The following is a 19557-nucleotide window of genomic DNA, read 5'->3' on the forward strand; positions in this document are numbered from 1 at the left end:
CCTGTACTGCTCCTACTAATACTCCTTGTAGAAATACAAATAGTTTCACTAATAATATCTCACTCGTGGTTATAAGGCATGCTTGCTAAAGTGCTTGCATAGACAAAAGTTTTATCTCAACAAAGAGGGGGTTAGGCTACACCCTTAAGGTTGTCAAGACGATCTTCGTAACTCACAAAACTAGTTTTATGAAAGGGAATGATCATTTTGCTTAAAATACAAGTAAGTTGGATATTTGGAGCAAAATTTCAAGAACAAGAACAAAACCACATCTTCTATTAAATTTGATTCCTATTATTTACTTACAAAGGGGTGTTAGGGTATGGACACTAAATTCATCGGTGCACCTATTGTTGCCCTAAAGAAGAAGACAATTTGGGTACTCAAAAGTCTTGCAACTAATAACATTGGAGGACCCAATTAAGTTTGGTTACCTCAAAATTGATTTTATTTATAGATAAATTACAAGAAGGAAGAAGACATCGATTGATTGGCAATGTTTAGTTCAATTGATTCAAGCGAAAATAATAAATATAAGAGTATAACATTATCTGATAATGGTAAAGGCCCTCCTAAATTTTAGAAACTAAACTTGAGTTCCTATAAATCCTATTTGAAAGATCTATTTTAGTTATTCTGTTTGTTATTTTAGGGAATTTTAGTGACTAAATTTTAGAAGGCGAGAACCAAACACCCCTAAAGTATGGGTAAAATAACAATAATCAGATTGTACAACTGTTTTGTAGAAAAATCTAGCGAAAATAGTCAGAATTTCGTATGGGAGCGCAAACTCGATGCTTGCCTCGTAGAGTGGTCCCAAACATTCCTCCACCGACACCAGCCCACTACATACCGGTAGGCCCGATCTGGTTTATACGAACGTAACACCGAGGAACTACGATCCCCAACGGCCCAATTCAACCCGCCCCACGCGACGCCGACCGCAGATCCTTCATCTCTTTCCTCCCTCGTAGGCGAACCCGACTCAAACCCTAGCCCCCTCTCCTTGCCATCCCCGCCCATGGATCGCGATCGCTCCTCACGGCGCACTCGCAACGACGACGGGCACCACCGATCCCGCGGCCGGGACGACGACCGGCACCGCCGCCGTAGTCGCCACGACACCGAGGATCACCAGCACGACGGTGGAGACGAGGACCGTCGCCACCGCCGCCACCGCGACAAGGACGGTGGCAGAGGCGGCGAGGATGACCGCCGGCACCGTGACCATCACGATAAGGACGACAGCCGTTGCCACCGCTACCGTGACGGCGGTGACGACGATCGCCGCCGCGGGAACCGACGTTCCGTTTCCCCGTCCGAGTCCCCGCCACCCTCGGCGAAGCGGGACCGCTCGTCTAGCCGCCCCCGGGAGCTTGTCGAGCGCCGCGACTCCACCGACCGCGAGCCGCGGTCGCCGTCGCGGAAGAGAAAGGGGCACGAGGGCGGTGGCGACGGGGACGAGCCCGGCCGCGAAGGGGGCAAGCGGGCCAGGGCCTCCGTAGACCCGCCTCCACCCAAGGAGGAGAGGCCTAGGCGGGAGCGCCGGAGGTTTGAGGATGTCGGTGCGAATGGGAAGAATGGTGATGTGAGTAAGTCGAGTAAGGAAATCTCATCTCATGGGCAGAAGGGGGAGTTATCAATTAACGGAGATTCACAGAACGGCAATGGGCCTAATGTAAGTGTTATTACAGTTTCTGAGGTCCGTTTGTTTTGTTCTCATTGATTACTGAAGCTTGGGCAAGTAGAATGCTTATGATTGCTAGTATAACCTTTTTGTCAAGTGAGCGATGGTTGTACACTTGTACACTACTAGGTTCTGGGTTATGGAAACCTGGAGAAATGGAATGGGTAGATTGCTGTACTTTTTTAGTTCCTGGCATATCAGTTCATCATCTATCATCTGTCTTGAAAATGTTGAAGAGCTTAAAGTCTTTCTGCAGAATCTGTGTTTTAAGGTTCAGTTCTGCCCAAGAAGTTTATGCCATCTAAATTGAGTGGTATTGCTTGAATGTCTCCTTGTGAAAATATCTTAGGAGATTAACAGTTACTGTTGCTTGATTTGAGTGGCTAATGTTATTACAATGCCAACTTTTGCCCTAGATTCAGTAAGAATAAGGCAGCTATGACAATGATCCTAAGTCATAGTTATGACTGTTTTGTGCTGTCATATGTCTACAATATGCTTTGTTTGGCGCCTGTAAGTTGTAAGCATGCTGTTATTATGCAGCTTTTCGTGTTATTATAAATACATTCTTACAAGCTACTCTTCAGTCAAGACTAATGCAGTCCCTTATTGGTTTATGTTTGCCCAGTAGTGGTGAATAGTATAGTTATCTTTTAGAGGAATTGAATGATGTTTCTAATATGAAGTTGTTTGAGGAATGTCATAACATTTTTGCCCATGCTATAATCTGCCTATTTTTTTGTAGACGCTACTTTTTGCATTTGGTTGTAGTCTCTACTCTTGCAAGGCTGTGGCATTTAAAGTGAAATGCTTAAATGTCTGTTAAAAATTTGTCATTTCGATATGCTAAGTCATATGCTGGCCTGGATTTGAAGATGCACTATTTTTTTGTGTGCTTTGGGCTATCCTGCACATTCCACTTGACCATTTTGTTAGTACTTTTTTTTGGGTGCGCTTGTTTTATTATCTGTCTTTTTAAGTGGCATGCATTTTGCGACAAAATTGATGATTCATTATATTCCGGTTGTTTATTTCTATGTTGACTTCTCATCTCATATTTTGCAGGCTGGTTCTCAGCAACTGCTCAGTGCCGTTCCTATGCCATCTTCTGTTCCCATTCCTTCAAAGGTATCTTCAATTACTACCAACAATGCAAATGAGGGAGTTAGTATTAGATCTGATGAGGTTACCGTAAAATCTAGTACAGATGGAAGTGCAACATCTGCTGCTGGCAAAAGTAGTAACCTATCTCTTGATGCTTTAGCCAAAGCAAAAAAAGCTTTGCAACTGAAGAAGGAACTGTCAGAAAAACTCAAGAAATTACCTATGGTAAGAAAACATAGCTAGTCCCAGTCCCTTGCTCTAATTTTTAATTGTACCTTTGCAACTGTTCTAAGTTTTTTTTCCTCCCCCACAGCTTAATAATAAGCTTGGTACATCTGTTACTGCTACACAAGTTTCTAAAGAAGAAGCAAAAACTTCTGTATCAGCTGTAGATGCACAACTCTTTTCTAAAGGAGAAGCAAAACCTACTGATGTTTCTGTTCTGCCAACTAGTACCATCTCTGGAACGCCGGCCGTAGGTGGTGCTATCGGTATTCCAGGTCTTACGAACATTCCCAATCTTGAATCTGTGAAGCGAGCCCAAGAACTTGCTGCTAAGATGGGGTTTCGCCAAGATCCACAATTTGGTCCTCTTATCAACTTATTCCCTGGTACATCCACTGAAGTTACTGTGCCACAAAGGCCTGCAAAGGCTCCTGTTCTTCGCCTTGATGCCCAAGGTAGGGAAATTGATGAGCAGGGAAACGTTATCAGCATGACAAAGCCAACAAATCTGAGTACTCTGAAGGTAAACTTTTATAGATTGCTGTAGAGCTTACTATACAATTTTATCCATATTTTTTACGGTGACTGATACTATCTGGTTCTACCTTGGTTAGGTCAATATAAACAAGCAGAAGAAAGAGGCTTTTCAAATAATCAAGCCGGACTTGGACTCTCTTGCAAAATCAAGTGTTCATTTTGATGAACGGATGGGCATAAACCAAAAGAAGCTCCTTCGTCTTAAAAGGCCAGGATTTCAGTTCGTTGAAGAGGGTAAACTCACTAGGCAGGCTGAATTGCAGAAAATTAAGGTGTGCAAGGATGAACCTCCAAGACTTGTTTTGGTTAAGTTTATCAATATTTCTTTTACCTTATTTGAATGTCTTTTTTTTACCTAGAGTCAATTTGGTGAAGCGCAAGCTAAAGAGCTCAAAGTAAAGCAAGCCCAGCTTGCTAAGGCAAAGACAGAAGTAGACATGAATCCAAACCTTATTGAGGTTGCTCTTGGTGTGAGAGCTCCAAAACAAAAGCAGAAGGAAGAGATCCCTGAAATTGAGCCATGGTTGTTTTTGTTTCCTTTTTGAATGATGTTTTTAAGGTTCTATGTTGTGATTGAACATAAAGTAATTTTTATTGTTGTTTTCAGGGATGCAAAAATTTTACTTTCTGCCACATATGAGGATGTCTCTGTGGAGAAACTTAATTTGGACAAGATCACCATATATGTTGAACATCCAGAACCATATGATCCACCTGCTGAGCCTGCACCACCGCCGCCCCAGCCACTGAAGTTGACTAAGAAGGAGCAGAAGAAGTTGAGAACACAAAGGCGTCTTGCTAAGGAAAAAGATAGGCAAGAAATGATTAGGCAAGGCCTCTTGGAGCCACCTAAGCCCAAGGTCAAAATGAGCAATCTTATGAAAGTGCTAGGCTCTGAAGCTGTCCAAGATCCCACACGGATGGAGATGGAAATAAGAACTGCGGCTGCAGAGCGTGAGCAGGCTCACGTTGACCGTAACATTGCCCGCAAGCTCACACCATCTGAGCGCCGTGAGAAGAAAGAACGGAAGCTTTTTGATGATCCAACTAACACAGTGGAGACTATAGTTTGTGTTTACAAGATAAGAGACCTGTCCCATCCACAGACACGCTTCAAAGTTGATGTGAATGCACAAGAGAATAAACTGACAGGTGCTGCGGTCATTACTGATAGTATCAGTGTTGTGGTTGTTGAAGGGGGGAAAAAGTCAATCAAAAGGTATAATAAGCTCATGCTAAACCGTATAGATTGGGCTGCTGCTGTTGGTGGTGATGAAGACGCAGAAGCAGAAGCGGAAGCTGACAAGCCAGTGAATAGCTGTGAATTGGTCTGGCAGGGTAGTGTGGCAAAGCCCACCTTCCACAGGTTCACTGTACATAACTGCCGGAGTGAATCTGCAGCTAAGAAGATATTCGTTGATGCTTCTGTTCCTCACTACTGGGATCTTGCTGTCAATTCCTCGGAGGGTTCTCCCTGAGCAAAGCACCTGTTCAGAACCTTGGTAGCTACTGCTGATCTTTGCTGGCTACATGCTAGTTATGTGTGGCCAGTGTTATAGCGCTTGTTATGGTAAGACCCTTACCACGAGTATCTACATCAATGGCCTCATCAGTTGAAGTACTGAACTCAGTAATGCCTGGTGTTAGGGGGTGTTTATCCCTCCATTTTATTTCATTTGTCCCTAGATTGCCAAATACAGCCATATTTGTCAATTTAGGAACTAAAATGGAATAAAATGTAGGGACTAAAAATTAGTCCCTATAAACCGAACACCCCCTTAATCTGTTGTGAACATGCTATTTCAGAGATGTTATTGTTGGATTTTCCTGTGGCCTAGAAACTGTTATGTGAGCAACTGTTGAATTTTGCACGCTCAGCGTGCATTTGGAATAAACCAATTGCATCAAATGACTGCGTGTATTTAGTATTGTTGCGGTGTGAATTGCGGGCAGTGCCTGCACATCAATTACAAATTCATCAACTTGTGTGGATGTTTATAATGGTTCATCAATTTTAAAAGTATAATTCTGGATCAATAAACTTTTCAAGCTCCCTTGGCTCGAATTTTTTTTTCAAGTTGTTTAACGTACTCACTCGGTCCTAAAAGACCATCTCAAGTTGTTTAGGCACACAATTACAAGTTCATCAACTTGTGTGGATGTTTATAATGGTTCATCAACTTTAAAAGTATAATTCTGGATCAATAAACTTTTCAAGCTCCCTTGGCTCGATTTTTTTGAAGTTGTTTAACGTATTCACTCGGTCCTAAAAGACCATCTCAAGTTGTTTAGGCTTTGTTTGGTGTTTGGTTTTAGGGACTAAAGATAAGTCTCTTTATTTTAGTTTTATTTAGTTCTTAAATTGATAAACGGTGGGTTTAAAACATGATTAGGCATATTAATTTCAGTTTTTGTTTTTGGTTCCTGAGGAGTGACTAAAATGTAGTAAACCATATTAATTTCAGTTTTTGCTTCTCCTTTATTTTAATTGCACTAGTGGTGAGAGAATATTAAGGGGTATTTTATTCTTCTCTTATGAGTCATTTAATGCAGTTTGAATATTTTTAGTCCCTAAAATCAACCGGAACGTATCTGGTGCAAACCAACCCCTTCGTGTAACCGTGCAAACTTTTAATCTGAACTACATGATGTTGATCCAAAGGGACGTGCGGGGGGAGTGGGAGGGGGATTTGAAAAAGTGTGATTAGCAGTGGGTGGTTAAGTGTAAAATTATCCACGCCCCTGTGTCCCTTAGATCAACATCATGTGGCCCAGATTAGAAGTTTGCACGGTTACACGGAGGGGTTGGTTTGCACCAGATACATTCTCAAACCAAATATAGTAGGAACTAAACTTTAAGTTCTCTAACTAAACTTTAGTCCCAGGACTAAACAAACCAAACGAGCCTAAGTGGGGTATGAATTAGGACTTCTAAAAACTATCTCTATAATAGACCACAATTAAATCACTAGAGTGAAACCTATGCAAATATATAACCTAGAATGTGCAAACTAGGTTTTATTTAAGTGTTGCTATCTCTACTCAAAAGCTAAGTTTCAATTCTAAATAATCTAACTAGAAAGACGAGATTGAAACTTTAATACTTAATATAAATGCAGAAGGTAAAGAGCAAGGTAGAGATGCAAACTCTCGTGGATAACACCGGTATTTTTACCGAGGTATCCTGAACTATGCAAGATTCCGACTAATCCTCGTTGGTACCCCTACGGAAAGGGTAGCATACGAGAGGGCCAAGCACCTCGGTCGAGTAACACCGTAGAGAGCCGTGGGTCTTCTCCATGCGCAAGTGGTGCTCTGCTTTCGGCTCCTCTCGGACGCTCCCTGCCGTCTCCACTATCGAGCTTCCGGCTGAAACACCGTAGGCCTCATTCCCTCCAGTACATGGTGGCAGCCATGACACAAACTCAGTTGTCACGGTCTCGCAAGACTCTCGTCCCACGTGGTACAATTACAACGACTCTCACAAGAGTCGAGGGGTTGTGTTTTTTCTAAACTCACTCAAGATTCACCTAGAGCAAGCGCATAAGCGGTCTAATTAACCTAAGCACTTCGTAAAGCACCTACACTAATCACCGAATGATTCTATTAAGCACTTGAAAATGTCTACAATATATCTTGTTATGTTGCTTGTGCTCCCACACCTCCAAATGGTCGGTTGGGTGAAGTATATATAGGCCCTAACTCAAATATAGTCGTTGGAAAGCAGTTCTGCAGCTTTTTGCGGCACACCGGACATGCCACGTGTACTGGCCGTTAAAGGTAGCCGTTGGAGCTTCCGAAGATGGTGCACTGGACATGGCACACCGGACAGTCCGGTGTGCAATAGACATCCCATGCTTGCTTGTCGTATTTTGACCATAACTTTTAGCTCCGAGCTCCGATTTTGATGATCTTGTACTTTTTGAAAAGATTATGAAATCCTCTACATCCCAGAGTTGAAGACATATCATTTTGAGCAAATTTGGCACACCGGACAGTCCGGTGAAATAGCCTTTGTGCTGCCGCTGTTTTTCAGCAATTCCAACTTTGTATTGTGGGCATAACTTTTAGTTCTGAACTCCGATTTTAATGATCTTGGACTTTTTGGAAAGCTTATAAAATTCTCTACATCTCAGAGTTGAAGCCATGTCAGTTTGAATAGATTTGATATTGTGAAACACTTCCAATTTAGTCAGTCCTTCCTCTCCCTTTTCTTTTTGTGGCTTTGCATACCACTTCTACTTCTTGATGTATTGGACTCTTAGCATGTATAAAGTGTCTTCAATATGACTTTGTAATATCTTCTATGAGTCTTATAATGTCTTCTTTGAGGTGTTGCATCCTCAGAGCCTCAGTCCAATCCACTTCGCTTCCTGTGAACTACAACACACAAACACTTGGGAAATATTAGTCCGCAAGGTTATGTTGATCATCAATCACCAAAATCACTTAGCCAAATGGCCCGGGGTCCATTTTTCTTACAATATTGGATCAAGTCTATTGCCAATTGGGTTAGTAAATACTTTGTACCCAAATTCCCCACCCATGACTAAGATAACATGTCTAGTTTCTTATATCTAGTTTAACATGTGGTGTTTACTTATATCTAGTTTTTACCTTACATGTCTAGTTTAACATGTGGTATTTACTTTTGGTTATAATTGCATGCATACTAGATCAATCATATGGTAGGAATGCTCGTTTTCATTTCATATTCTTGAGTAAACCTACATGGTTAAAAATGTTTAGTTAAGCACGTCACATAACTTATTTAACATTCTTAAGTAAATGACACTAATGGTTCAAAGTTTATATCCTACTAGTGATATTTTCCAAGTAGTGTCACTGACTTATATGTGTCAAAGCTCGGATTATAGATAATTTGCTCCTCTTGATATCAAAATCAAAGTGCATGTATTCTACGAGTATTCAAAACTTGTATGCACACTTTCAGGGGGAGGTTACTCTATAATCTAAGTCTTTGAGACAAATACTTGTTTTCAAGTTTACTATATGCAGTAGTCTTATTGAAGGAAAATAGAGTCTTCGGAGAAAGACATAAGCTTCCACTTGAAATCTACAAGAATTCTCAAAATCTTCAATTGGTTCCACAAGTGGTTTTATTCCACAATTGGTATCATTTACATGTCTTCTCCAGTTTTTTGATTAGACTATATTTCATATCTTATGCTTCCCATGTTACTAAAAATGCATATATTGTCAAACTATATCTTTTACCTATGCATAGGGGGAGTTAGTCTAATCAATCATGTCTTGTCCCTCTCTTTCTCATGTACTTTTCCTAAGTAGAGGATCTCCGACATGGGGAGTATATCTTTGTCTATGACAAAGGGGAGAATATTTTTCAAAGGGGGAGAACACTCTTTAGAGCTAGTTTGAGAACCCCATTTTCCCAAGGGATTTCTATTTTTCCAAGGAAAATTAGTTCATTTCTCTTGGGAAAATTGGAATCCCTTGGGAAAACAGTGTTCCCAAACTAGCCCTTAGGGGGAGTAATCTTTTAGAGCTTCAAGTGGTAAATCTTTTAGATGGCGAGTCTTATTTACTTCCTATATGCTTTTATTGTCTTTCTTTTCGGTGTTTGATTCCAAAGGGAGAGAAGTTTTAGGGACCAAAGCAACTCAAAATATATCAAACACCAAACACCATCCAAATTAAAATTTTAAAATCTTGATCTTACAAGTGGTTTTGGTTCTACAAGTATCTTTGGTCTAAAATAGGAAGTAGGTGGATTATGGAGTTAGAGGGAGGCTTAAGTCCATAATCTCACCATGTGGGGACATTTATGCATCCTAGCAAATAGATTGCATATTTTCATCAAAATGTTTGTTATATTTGCTTGCTTTGATTGTGTTGTCATCAATCACCAAAAAGAGGGAGATTGTAAGGAAAATGGTCCTCAGACCATTTGGCTAAGTGATTTTGGTGTTTGATGATCAACATAACCTTGTGGACTAATGTGTTTGCTAGTGTTTGTGTTTATAGTTCACATGATGCGAAGAAGATTAGACTAAGGCACTTAGGATGCAACACCTCAAAAGAAGACCTAAAAAGACGCGTAGAAGTACAAGACTCAAAACAAAAGAAGCAAAAAACAGCGAAGAAATCTATGAAGTGGGCAGTTAGCCAGCGCTCTGGTGGCACACCGGATAGTGAACAGTATCTGTGCGGTATGCACCAGACTGTCTGGTGTGACACCGGGCAGTCTGCGCAAAGAGCCCACAACCAGGGGCTCTCGGGGCTGTGGCACCAAACTGTCCGGTGTGCACCGGACAGTCTGGGTAACGGTCGGATCCAACGTCGACTGCTACAGACCTCAACGGTTAGCTGACGCGGCTAGTGCACCGAACATGTCCAGTGTGCATCGGATTGTCTGATGCGCTCGGCGACAAAGCAATCAACTTTCTGTCCAACGACTATAATTGTAGGGGAGGTTATAAATACTCTAGCAACCGGTCATTTGAAGGTGTGGGAGGCCAAGCAACATACCAAGCCATATTCTAGACATTTCCAAGTGCTTAAACACCCAAGTGATTAATAGAATAACTCGGTGATTAGCGTAGGTGCTTTACGAAGTGCTTAGGTTAGTTAGACCGCTTATGCGCTTGCTCTAGGTGAATCTTAGTTAGTTTAGTGAGTTTAGAAAAACCACACAACCCCTCGGCTCTTGCGCTAGCCGTTGTAATTGTACCGAGTGGGGCGAGAGTCTTGCGATACTGTGATAGCCGAGTTTGTGTCACGACCGCCATCGTGTACCGGAGCGAACGAGGCCCACATCGTTTGGGCCGGAAGCTTGATAGTGGAGACGACGGGGAGCGTCCGAGAGGAGCCGGAAGCGGAGCATCCTTTGCGCGTGGAGAAGGCCCGCGTCTCTCTACGAAGTTACTCGACCGAGGTGCTTGGCCCTCGCGTGGGCTACCCTTTGCGTAGGGGCACCAACGAGGATTAGTCAGGACCGTGCATGGTTCCGGATACCTCGGTAAAAATACCAGTGTCATTCACGAGAGTTTGTATCTCTACCTTGTTCTTTACCTTCCGCGGTTATATTGAGTAATAAGTTTCAATATCCTCTTTCTAGTTAGAATATTTATGATTAAAACTTAGGCTTTTGCAGTTGAGATAGCAACACTTAGTCAAAACAAGTCCTAATTCACAACCTCTTAGGTGTCACCGTTTCCTACATGCTTGAAACATATCCTTTATTAAATTAATTCTTGGTTCTAAGGCCTCGTTTGGTTCCATTAGTCCTAGGACTAAAGTTTAGTCTAGGGACTAAACTTTAGTCCCTACCCTTTTTGGTTGTAGGGACTAAACAAATTCTTAATACATTAAAGCCAACACATAAGGACCTAAATACCTCTTTTCTTATTTCCTGTGTATGACACCAGTTTTTTAGGCAAGGACAATTGGAGTAAATGTTGTCATTTAGTCCCTTTTAGCACCTATGTGAGGGACTAGAGACTAAAGCCAATTAGTCCCTACTTTAGTCCTAGTAGTCATTCCGTTTGGCAGAAGGAGGGGCTGATGAACTTGTCGCAGGAGCAACATGTGTAGCTGTCGTCGTTCTTGGCGCGAGGCTGACGCCAAACAGGTCCCTCGCAAGGGAGTCTGTGCCGTCGGCCTGCCCAGAAGCGCCAACTAGGCGAGAAGCCTGCCGGCGGTGCGGTTGCGGTTGTTTCATCTCTGTCTCCTCCGGCAAGAGGGACGACGACATATGTTTGAGTGTCCCTCCTCTGGCTAGGAGAGCAGGAGCGGTCGTGATCCTCTTGGCTGGGAGAAACAATAGTCGTCATCGGTGTGGTGTCTAGGTGGGAGGACTACCATGGCATAATCGTAGCCAAGGGACATGAACTCAAGACTCACAAACCAAATCACTGTGCCAAGCGACAAAGGGTGTTCAGGATTTGCCATCTGGAACCTTGATGGGAATGTGATGTCAACAAGCAGTGTCCCCTAGTAGGCACCAACTATCGGTGTTTTAATCCGAGGGTCCTAACCAACTAGTAAATTTGTGCTACGTGCCCTTAGTTTAGTCTTGGACTAAACTTTAGTCCCTATCCTGTTTGGTTGAAGGGACTAAACAGATTCTGAATACATTAAAGGCAACATATAAGGACCGAAATACCTCTTTTCTTATTTCCTGTGTATGACACTAATTTTTTAGACAAGGGCAATTGGAGTAAATGTTGTCATTTATTCCCTTTTAGCACCGATGTGAGGGACTAGAGACTAAAGCCAATTAGTCACTACTTTAGTCCTTCCGTTTGGCAAAATAGAGACTAAACGAGACTAAAATCAGGGACTACAAATTAGTCCATCTAACCAAACAGAGCCTAAAATGAACGTAACTAAGTATTATTGAGAGCACCTAGAGGGGGGGGGAGGGTGAATAGGTGATCCTGTAAAAAACAATTAACAAAACAAACTTGAGCTAATATTAGATTAGTGAAAGCTAAGGCCAAGTTTGAGAGAGGAGAATGAGTGGAGAAAACTTCTTCACTTAATTGCTCTTCACAAGATGAGTATTAAACTTAGAGCAATTATGAAGTGAAAAGAAGTAGAGAGAATCACACAAGAATACAGACAAGTAACACAATGATTTTTATCTCGTGGTTCGGCTAAGTAGGACACTTGCCTAGTCCACGTTGTGGCGTCCCAACGGACGAGGGTTACACTCAACCCATTTTGATCCAAAGATCAACTTGAATACCATGGTTCTCTTTATCTCAAGTTTATCCCTTTATGAGGAATCTCCAAAAGTTGGAGTGAAAGGGAAATAGGGTCAAACCTTTTCCTAAATGATTTTGGTGGTTGAATTGCCCAACACAAATAATTGGACTAACTAGTTTGCTCTAGAATATATGTTCCACAGGTGCCAAAAATTCACAACAAACCAATACAAAGTTATAAGAAAGGGTTCAAATGAAAGGAGCAAAGAAAACCAAAGGCTGCCCTGGTCTGGCGCACCAGACTGTCCGGTGTGCCACCGGACAGTGTTCCGTGCACCAGGGTGTATCAATTCCACCTTGCTAGCTTCGGGTTTTCGAGGAGCCTCTCCGCTATAATTCACCGGACTGTCCGGTGTAGCACCGGACTGTCCGATGTGCCATGCGGAGCAATGGCTAACAACGCCAACGGTCGTCTACAAAAGGTGAACAGTGAGCTACAGTGCGCGGACAGTTCGTGCAGAAGTCAGAGCAGCGCCAAAAGGCGCACCAGACAGTGAACAAGACCTGTCTGGTGCACCACCAGACTGTCCGGTGGCCCCACATGTCAGAGCTCCAACGGTCGAACCCTAATGGTTGGGTGACGTGGCTGGCACACCGGACAGTGTCCGGTGGCGTATCAGACTGTCTGGTGCGCCCTTCGACAGCAGCCTTCCCCAACGGCCACTTTGGTGGTTGGGGCTATAAATACCCCCCAACCACCACACTTCAAGGCATTCAAGTTTTCAGCCAACACATTCAATACAAGAGCTAGTGCATTCAATACAAGACACAATTAGAGTGAATCAAAATCTCTCCAAGTCCCAATTCCACTCAAAAGCATTAGTGACTAGAAGAGAGAGTTTTGCCGTGTTCTTTGAGCTCTTGCGCTTGGATCGCTTTTCTTCTTCCTCATTTTTTGTTCCCAAGTTCTTTGTAATCAAAGCAAGAGACACCAATTGTGTGGTGGTCCTTGTGGGGACTAAGTGTCCCAATTGATTGAGGAGAAAAGCTCACTCAGTCTAAATGACCGTTTGAGAGAGGAAAAGGGTTGAAAGAGACCTGGTCTTTGTGACCACCTCAACGGGGAGTAGATTTGCAAGAACCGAACCTCGGTAAAACAAATCACCGTGTCACACTCTTCATTTGCTTGTGATTTTTTGCCCTCTCTTTCGGACTCAACTTTATTTCTAACGCTAACCCCGACTTGTAGTTGTGCTTAAAGTTTATAAATTTCAGATTTGCCTATTCACCCCCTCTAGGCGACTTTCAATTGGTATCATAGCCCGGTACTTCATTAGAGCCTAACCGCTTGAAGTAATGTCGGGAGCTCATGCCAAGAAGGAGATGGTGACCGGCGAGAAGCCCGCCACAAGCCACAGGAAAGCTCCATCGGGAGAGTCCGGCAACAAGAAGAGGGAGGAATCACCTTCCCGCGTCAAGTCGCACCGGAGTGGCGACAAGAAAAAGAAAATGAAGAAAGTGGTCTACTACGAGATCAATTCTTTGTCGCCTTGCACCCCCGGCTTCGACATGCCATCCATCACTTCTAAGCGCCAAGAGCACAAGAAGTTTAGTAAGATCCCCTTACGCTACCCTCGCATTTCCAAACACACTCCTTTACTTTCCGTCCCACTAGGCAAACCACCGGTTTTTGATGGTGAAGATTATTGTATGTGGAGTAATAAAATGAGGCACCATCTAACCTCACTCCACGCTAGCATTTGGGACATTGTTAAATTTGGAGCGTAGAAACCATCCGTGGGGGATGAAGGCTATGATTCGGACGAGGTAGCCCAAATCCGACACTTCAACTCCCAAGCCACTACTATACTCCTCGCCTCTCTAAGTCGAGAGGAGTATAATAAGGTGCAAGGGTTGAAGAGTGCCAAAGAGATTTGGGACGTGCTCAAGACTGCACACGAAGGAGACGAGGTGACCAAGATCACCAAGCGGGAAACGATCGAGGGGGAGCTCGGTCGATTTATGCTCAACCAAGGAGAGGAGCCACAAGCCATGTACAACCAGCTAAAGACCTTGGTGAACCAAGTGCGCAACCTCGGGAGCTCCAAATGGGATGACAATGAAATGGTCAAGGTTATTCTTAGATCACTTGTTTTTCTTAACCCTACTCAAGTTCAATTAATTCGTGGTGATCCTAGATATAAACTAATGTCTCCCGAGGAAGCGATAGGAAAGTTTGTGAGCTTTGAGTTGATGATCAAAGGCTCCAAACAAATCATCGAGCGAGGCGCCACCTCCACACCCAAGGTGCAACCCATCGCCTTCAAAGCGACGGAGGAGAAGAAGGAAGAGTCTACTTCGAGTAGGCTCCCCATCGACGCCTCCAAGCTCGACAATGAGGAGATGACTTTAATCATCAAAAGCTTTCGCCAAATCCTCAAGCAAAGGAAGGGGAAAGACTACAAGTCCCGTTCCAAGAAGGTTTGCTACAAATGTGGTAAGCCCGGTCATTTCATTGCTAAATGTCCATTATCTAGTGATAGTGACAGGGGCGACGACAAGAAGGGAAGAACGAAGGAGAAGAAGTACTACAAGAAGAAGAGCGGCGATGCCCATGTTTGTCGGGAATGGGACTCCGATGAGAGCTCCACCGACTCCTCCTCCGATGAGGACGCCGCAAACATCACCGTCAACAAGGGTCTTCTCTTCCCCAACGTCGGCCACAAGTGCCTCATGGCAAAGGACGGCAGAAAGAAGGTAAAATCTAGAGCCTCCACTAAATATGCAACATCTAGTGATGAGGAGAACTCTAGTGATGATGAGGATAATTTGCTTGCCCTTTTTGCCAACCTCAACATGCAACAAAAAGAGAAGTTAAATGAATTGATAGGAGCTATTCATGAGAAGGATGAACTCTTGGATAGCCAAGATGACTTCCTAATTAAAGAAAATAAGAAGCATGTTAAGGTTAAAAATGCTTATTCTCAGGAAGTAGAAAAATGTGAAAATTGACTAGTGAGCTAAGCACTTGCCATGATATTATCTCAAACCTTAGAAATGAAAATGCAAAATTCATTGCTAAGGTTGAGAAGTTAGATGTTTGTGATGATTCAATTGTTAGTCTTAGAAATGATAATGCTAGTTTGATTACTAAGATTGACAAGTTGAATGCATCACTCTCTAGCCTTAAATTTGATAATGAAAAATTAATTGCTAAGGCTAAAGATTTAAATGTTTGCAATGTTTCAGTTTCCAATCTTAGAAATGAAAATGCTATTTTACATGCTAAGATTGATGAATTAAATGCGTGCAAACCCTCTACATCTAGCGTTGATCATGTTACTATTTGTACTAGATGTAGAGACATTAATGTTGATGCTATTCATGATCACCTAGCTTTAATTAAACAACAAAATGATCACATAGCTCAACTTAGTGCTAAAATTAATGAGCATGACTTAGAAAATGAAAAATTTAAATTTGCTAGAAGCATGCTCTATAGTGGGAGACACCCTGGTATTAAGGATGGCATTGTCTTCCAACAGGGAGACAATGTCAAGCTTAATGCCCCTAAGAAATTGTCTAACTTTGTTAAGGGCAAAGCTCCCATGGCTCAGGATAACGAAGGTTACATTTTATATCCTGCTGGTTATCCCGAGCACAAAATTTGGAGAATTCATTCTAGGAAGTCTCACTCTGGCTCTCATCATGCTTTTATGTATAAGAGTGAGGCATCTAGTTCTAGGCAATCCACACATGTTAAATTGCCTAAAGAGAAATCTCCCATTGCATCAAATGAGCCTAACATTTCATTTAAGACTTTTGATGCTTCATATGTTTTAACTAACAAATCAGGCAAAGTAGTTGCCAAATATGTTGGGGCCAAACACAAGGGGTCAAAGACTTGTGTTTGGGTACCTAAGGTGCTTGTTTCTAATGTCAAAGGACCCAAGACCGTTTGGGTACCTAAGAACAAGGCCTAAACTTGTTTAGGTTTATGCATCCGGGGGCTCAAGTTGGATCATTGATAGCGAGTGCACAAACCACATTACTGGGGAGAAAAGGATGTTCTCCTTCTATGAGAAAAACCATGATCCCCAAAGAGCTATCACATTCGGGGATGGAAATCAAGGTTTGGTCAAAGGACTTGGTAAAATTGCTATATCACCTGACCGTTCTATTTCCAATGTTTTTCTTGTAGATTCTTTAGATTACAATTTGCTTTCTGTTTCTCAATTATGCAAAATGGGTCACAACTGTCTTTTTACAGATATATGTGTTACTGTCTTTAGAAGAAGTGATGATTCAATAGCATTTAAGGGAGTGTTAGAGGGTCATCTATACTTAGTTGATTTTAATAGAGCTGAACTCGACACTTGCTTAATTGCTAAGACTAACATGGGTTGGCTCTGGCATCGCCAACTAGCCCACGTTGGGATGAAGAATCTTCATAAGCTTCTAAAGGGAGAGCACATTTTGGGACTAACAAATGTATATTTTGAGAAAGACAGGGTTTGTAGCGCATGTCAAGCAGGGAAGCAAGTTGGTGTTCATCATCCACACAAGAACATCATGACGACTGACAGGCCGCTTGAGCTACTCCACATGGACCTATTCGGCCCGATAGCTTACATAAGCATCGACGGGAGTAAGTACTGTCTAGTTATTATGGATGATTATTCCCGCTTCACTTGGGTGTTCTTTTTGTAGGATAAATCTCAAACCCAAGAGACCTTAAAGGGATTCTTGAGACGGGCTCAAAATGAGTTCGGCTTAAGGATAAAAAAGATTAGAAGCGACAACGGGACGGAGTTCAAGAACTCACAAATAGAAGGCTTTCTTGAGGAGGGCATCAAGCATGAGTTCTCTTCTCCCTACACACCACAACAAAATGGTGTAGTGGAGAGGAAGAATAGAACTCTACTTGACATGGCGAGGACCATGCTTGATGAGTACAAGACTTCGGACCGGTTTTGGGCGGAAGCAATCAACACCGCTTGCTACGCCATCAACCGTCTCTACCTTCACTGAATCCTCAAGAAGACATCGTATGAACTCCTCACCGGTAAAAAGCCCAATGTTTCATATTTTAGAGTCTTTGGTAGCAAATGTTTTATTCTTGTTAAAAGAGGTAGAAAATCGAAATTTGCTCCTAAGGCTGTAGAAGGCTTTTTACTTGGTTATGATTCAAACACAAGGGCATATAGAGTCTTTAACAAGTTCACTGGACTAGTTGAAGTTTCTTGTGACATTATGTTTGATGAGACTAACGGCTCTCAAGTAGAGCAAGTTGATCTTGATGAGCTAGATGATGAAGTGGCTCCAAGCGTTGCGCTAAGGAACATGTCCATTAGGGATGTGTGTCCTAAGGAATCTGAAGAGCCTCCACATACACAAGATCAACCATCATCTTCAAATCAAGCATCTCCACCAACCCAAGATGAGGATCAAGCTCAAGACGATGATAATGAAGATCAACAAGAGCCACCTCAAGAGGAGGACAATGATCAAGGGGGAGATGCTAATGATCAAGACAAGGAAGATGATGAGGGTCCAAAACTGCCACACCCAAGAGTCCATCAAGCAATACAACGAGATCACCCCATGAACTCCATCCTCGGCGATATTCATAAGGGGGTAACCACTCGATCTCGTGTTGCTCATTTTTGTGAACATTACTCCTTTGTGTCTTCTATTGAGCCATACAGGGTGGAAGACACATTAAAAGATTCATATTGGGTGTTGGCAATGCAAGAGGAACTCAACAACTTCACGAGGAATGAGGTATGTCAATTAGTTCCACGTCCTAACCAAAATATTGTAGGAACCAAGTGGGTCTTCCGCAACAAACAAGATGGCATGGTGTGGTGACAAGGAACAAAGCCCGACTTGTGGCTAAGGGATATTCACAAGTCGAAGGTTTGGATTTCGGTGAAACTTATGCACCCATAGCTAGGCTTGAGTCAATTCGTATATTACTTGCCTATGCTACTTACCATGGCTTCAAGCTTTATCAAATGGACGTGAAGAGTGCCTTCCTCAATGGACCAAACAAGGAGGAAGTCTATGTTGAGCAACCTCCCGACTTTGAAGATAGTGAGTACCCTAACCATGTCTATAAACTCTCTAAGGCGCTTTATGGGCTCAAGCAAGCCCTAAGAGCATGGTATGAATGCCTAAGAGATTTTCTTATTGCTAATGGCTTCAGAGTCGAAAAAGCCGATCCTACACTCTTTACTAAAACCATAGCAAATGATTTGTTTGTATGCCAAATCTATGTTGATGATATCATATTTGGGTCTACTAACAAATCTACATGTGAAGAGTTTAGTAGGATAATGGTACAAAAATTCGAGATGTCTATGATGGGGGAATTGAAGTACTTTCTAGGATTTTAAGTCAAGCAACTTCAAGAGGGCACCTTCATTAGCCAAACAAAGTACATTCAAGACATACTCACCAAGTTTGGGATGAAGGATGCCAAACCCATCAAGACACCCATGGGAACTAATGGGCATCTCGACCTCGACACGGGAGGTAAATCTGTAGATCAAAAGGTATACCGGTCGATGATAGGATCTTTACTCTATTTATGTGCATCTCGACCGGATATTATGCTTTTCGTATGCATGTGTGCAAGATTCCAAACCGATCCTAAGGAAGTTCACATTAGGGCCGTGAAACGAATCTTGAGATATTTAGTTCATACTCCTAAGTTTGGCCTTTGGTACCCCAAGGGATCCACCTTTGATTTAATAGGTTACTCAGATGCTGATTGGGCAGGGTGTAAGATTGATAGAAAGAGCACATCATGGACTTGTCAGTTCTTGGGAAGATCCCTGGTGTCTTGGGCTTCAAAGAAACAAAATTCAGTAGCTCTTTCTACCGCCGAAGCCAAATACATTGCCGCAGGCCATTGTTGCGCGCAATTGCTTTGGATGAGGCAAACCCTTAGGGACTATGGTTACAAATTGACCAAAGTCCCTCTCCTATGTGATAATGAGAGTGCAATCCGCATGGCGGATAATCCCATTGAGCACAGCCGCACTAAGCACATAGCCATTCGGTATCACTTTTTGAGGGATCACTAACAAAGGGGGGATATCAAGATTGCTTATGTTAGCACCAAAGAACAATTAGCTGATATCTTTACCAAACCACTAGATGAGAAAACTTTTACCAAACTTAGGCATGAGCTAAACATTCTTGATTCTAGGAACTTTGATTGATTCCTCGCACACATAGCTCATTTATACCTTTGATCATATCTCTTTCATTTGCTATGACTAATGTGGTCTTCGAGTGTATTTCATG

General features: G+C 42.5%; 1 protein-coding gene across 1 annotated transcript; it reads left to right on the forward strand.

Annotated features, from left to right (window-relative positions):
• Window positions 1-916: 916 nt before the first annotated feature.
• On the forward strand, window positions 917-5459 carry LOC100217215 (Pre-mRNA-splicing factor 3). The gene is made up of 6 exons (NM_001359704.1): window positions 917-1678; window positions 2753-3016; window positions 3105-3539; window positions 3631-3825; window positions 3913-4076; window positions 4161-5459. The coding sequence occupies exons 1-6, from the start codon at window positions 1022-1024 to the stop codon at window positions 5029-5031; spliced, it is 2586 nt and encodes an 861-aa protein (NP_001346633.1). The 5' UTR covers window positions 917-1021; the 3' UTR covers window positions 5032-5459.
• Window positions 5460-19557: the final 14098 nt, after the last annotated feature.

Source organism: Zea mays, chromosome 5, assembly GCF_902167145.1.
Source record: "Zea mays cultivar B73 chromosome 5, Zm-B73-REFERENCE-NAM-5.0, whole genome shotgun sequence".
In the NCBI taxonomy this organism is placed as follows: domain Eukaryota; kingdom Viridiplantae; phylum Streptophyta; class Magnoliopsida; order Poales; family Poaceae; genus Zea; species Zea mays.

Coding starts and splice junctions, on each gene's coding strand:
- LOC100217215 (NM_001359704.1), top strand. CDS start 1,022: ATGGATCGCGATCGCTCCTCACGGCGCACTCGCAACGACGACGGGCAC. Junction 1,679..2,752: donor AGAACGGCAATGGGCCTAAT/GTAAGTGTTATT, acceptor CATATTTTGCAG/GCTGGTTCTCAGCAACTGCT. Junction 3,017..3,104: donor AACTCAAGAAATTACCTATG/GTAAGAAAACAT, acceptor CCTCCCCCACAG/CTTAATAATAAGCTTGGTAC.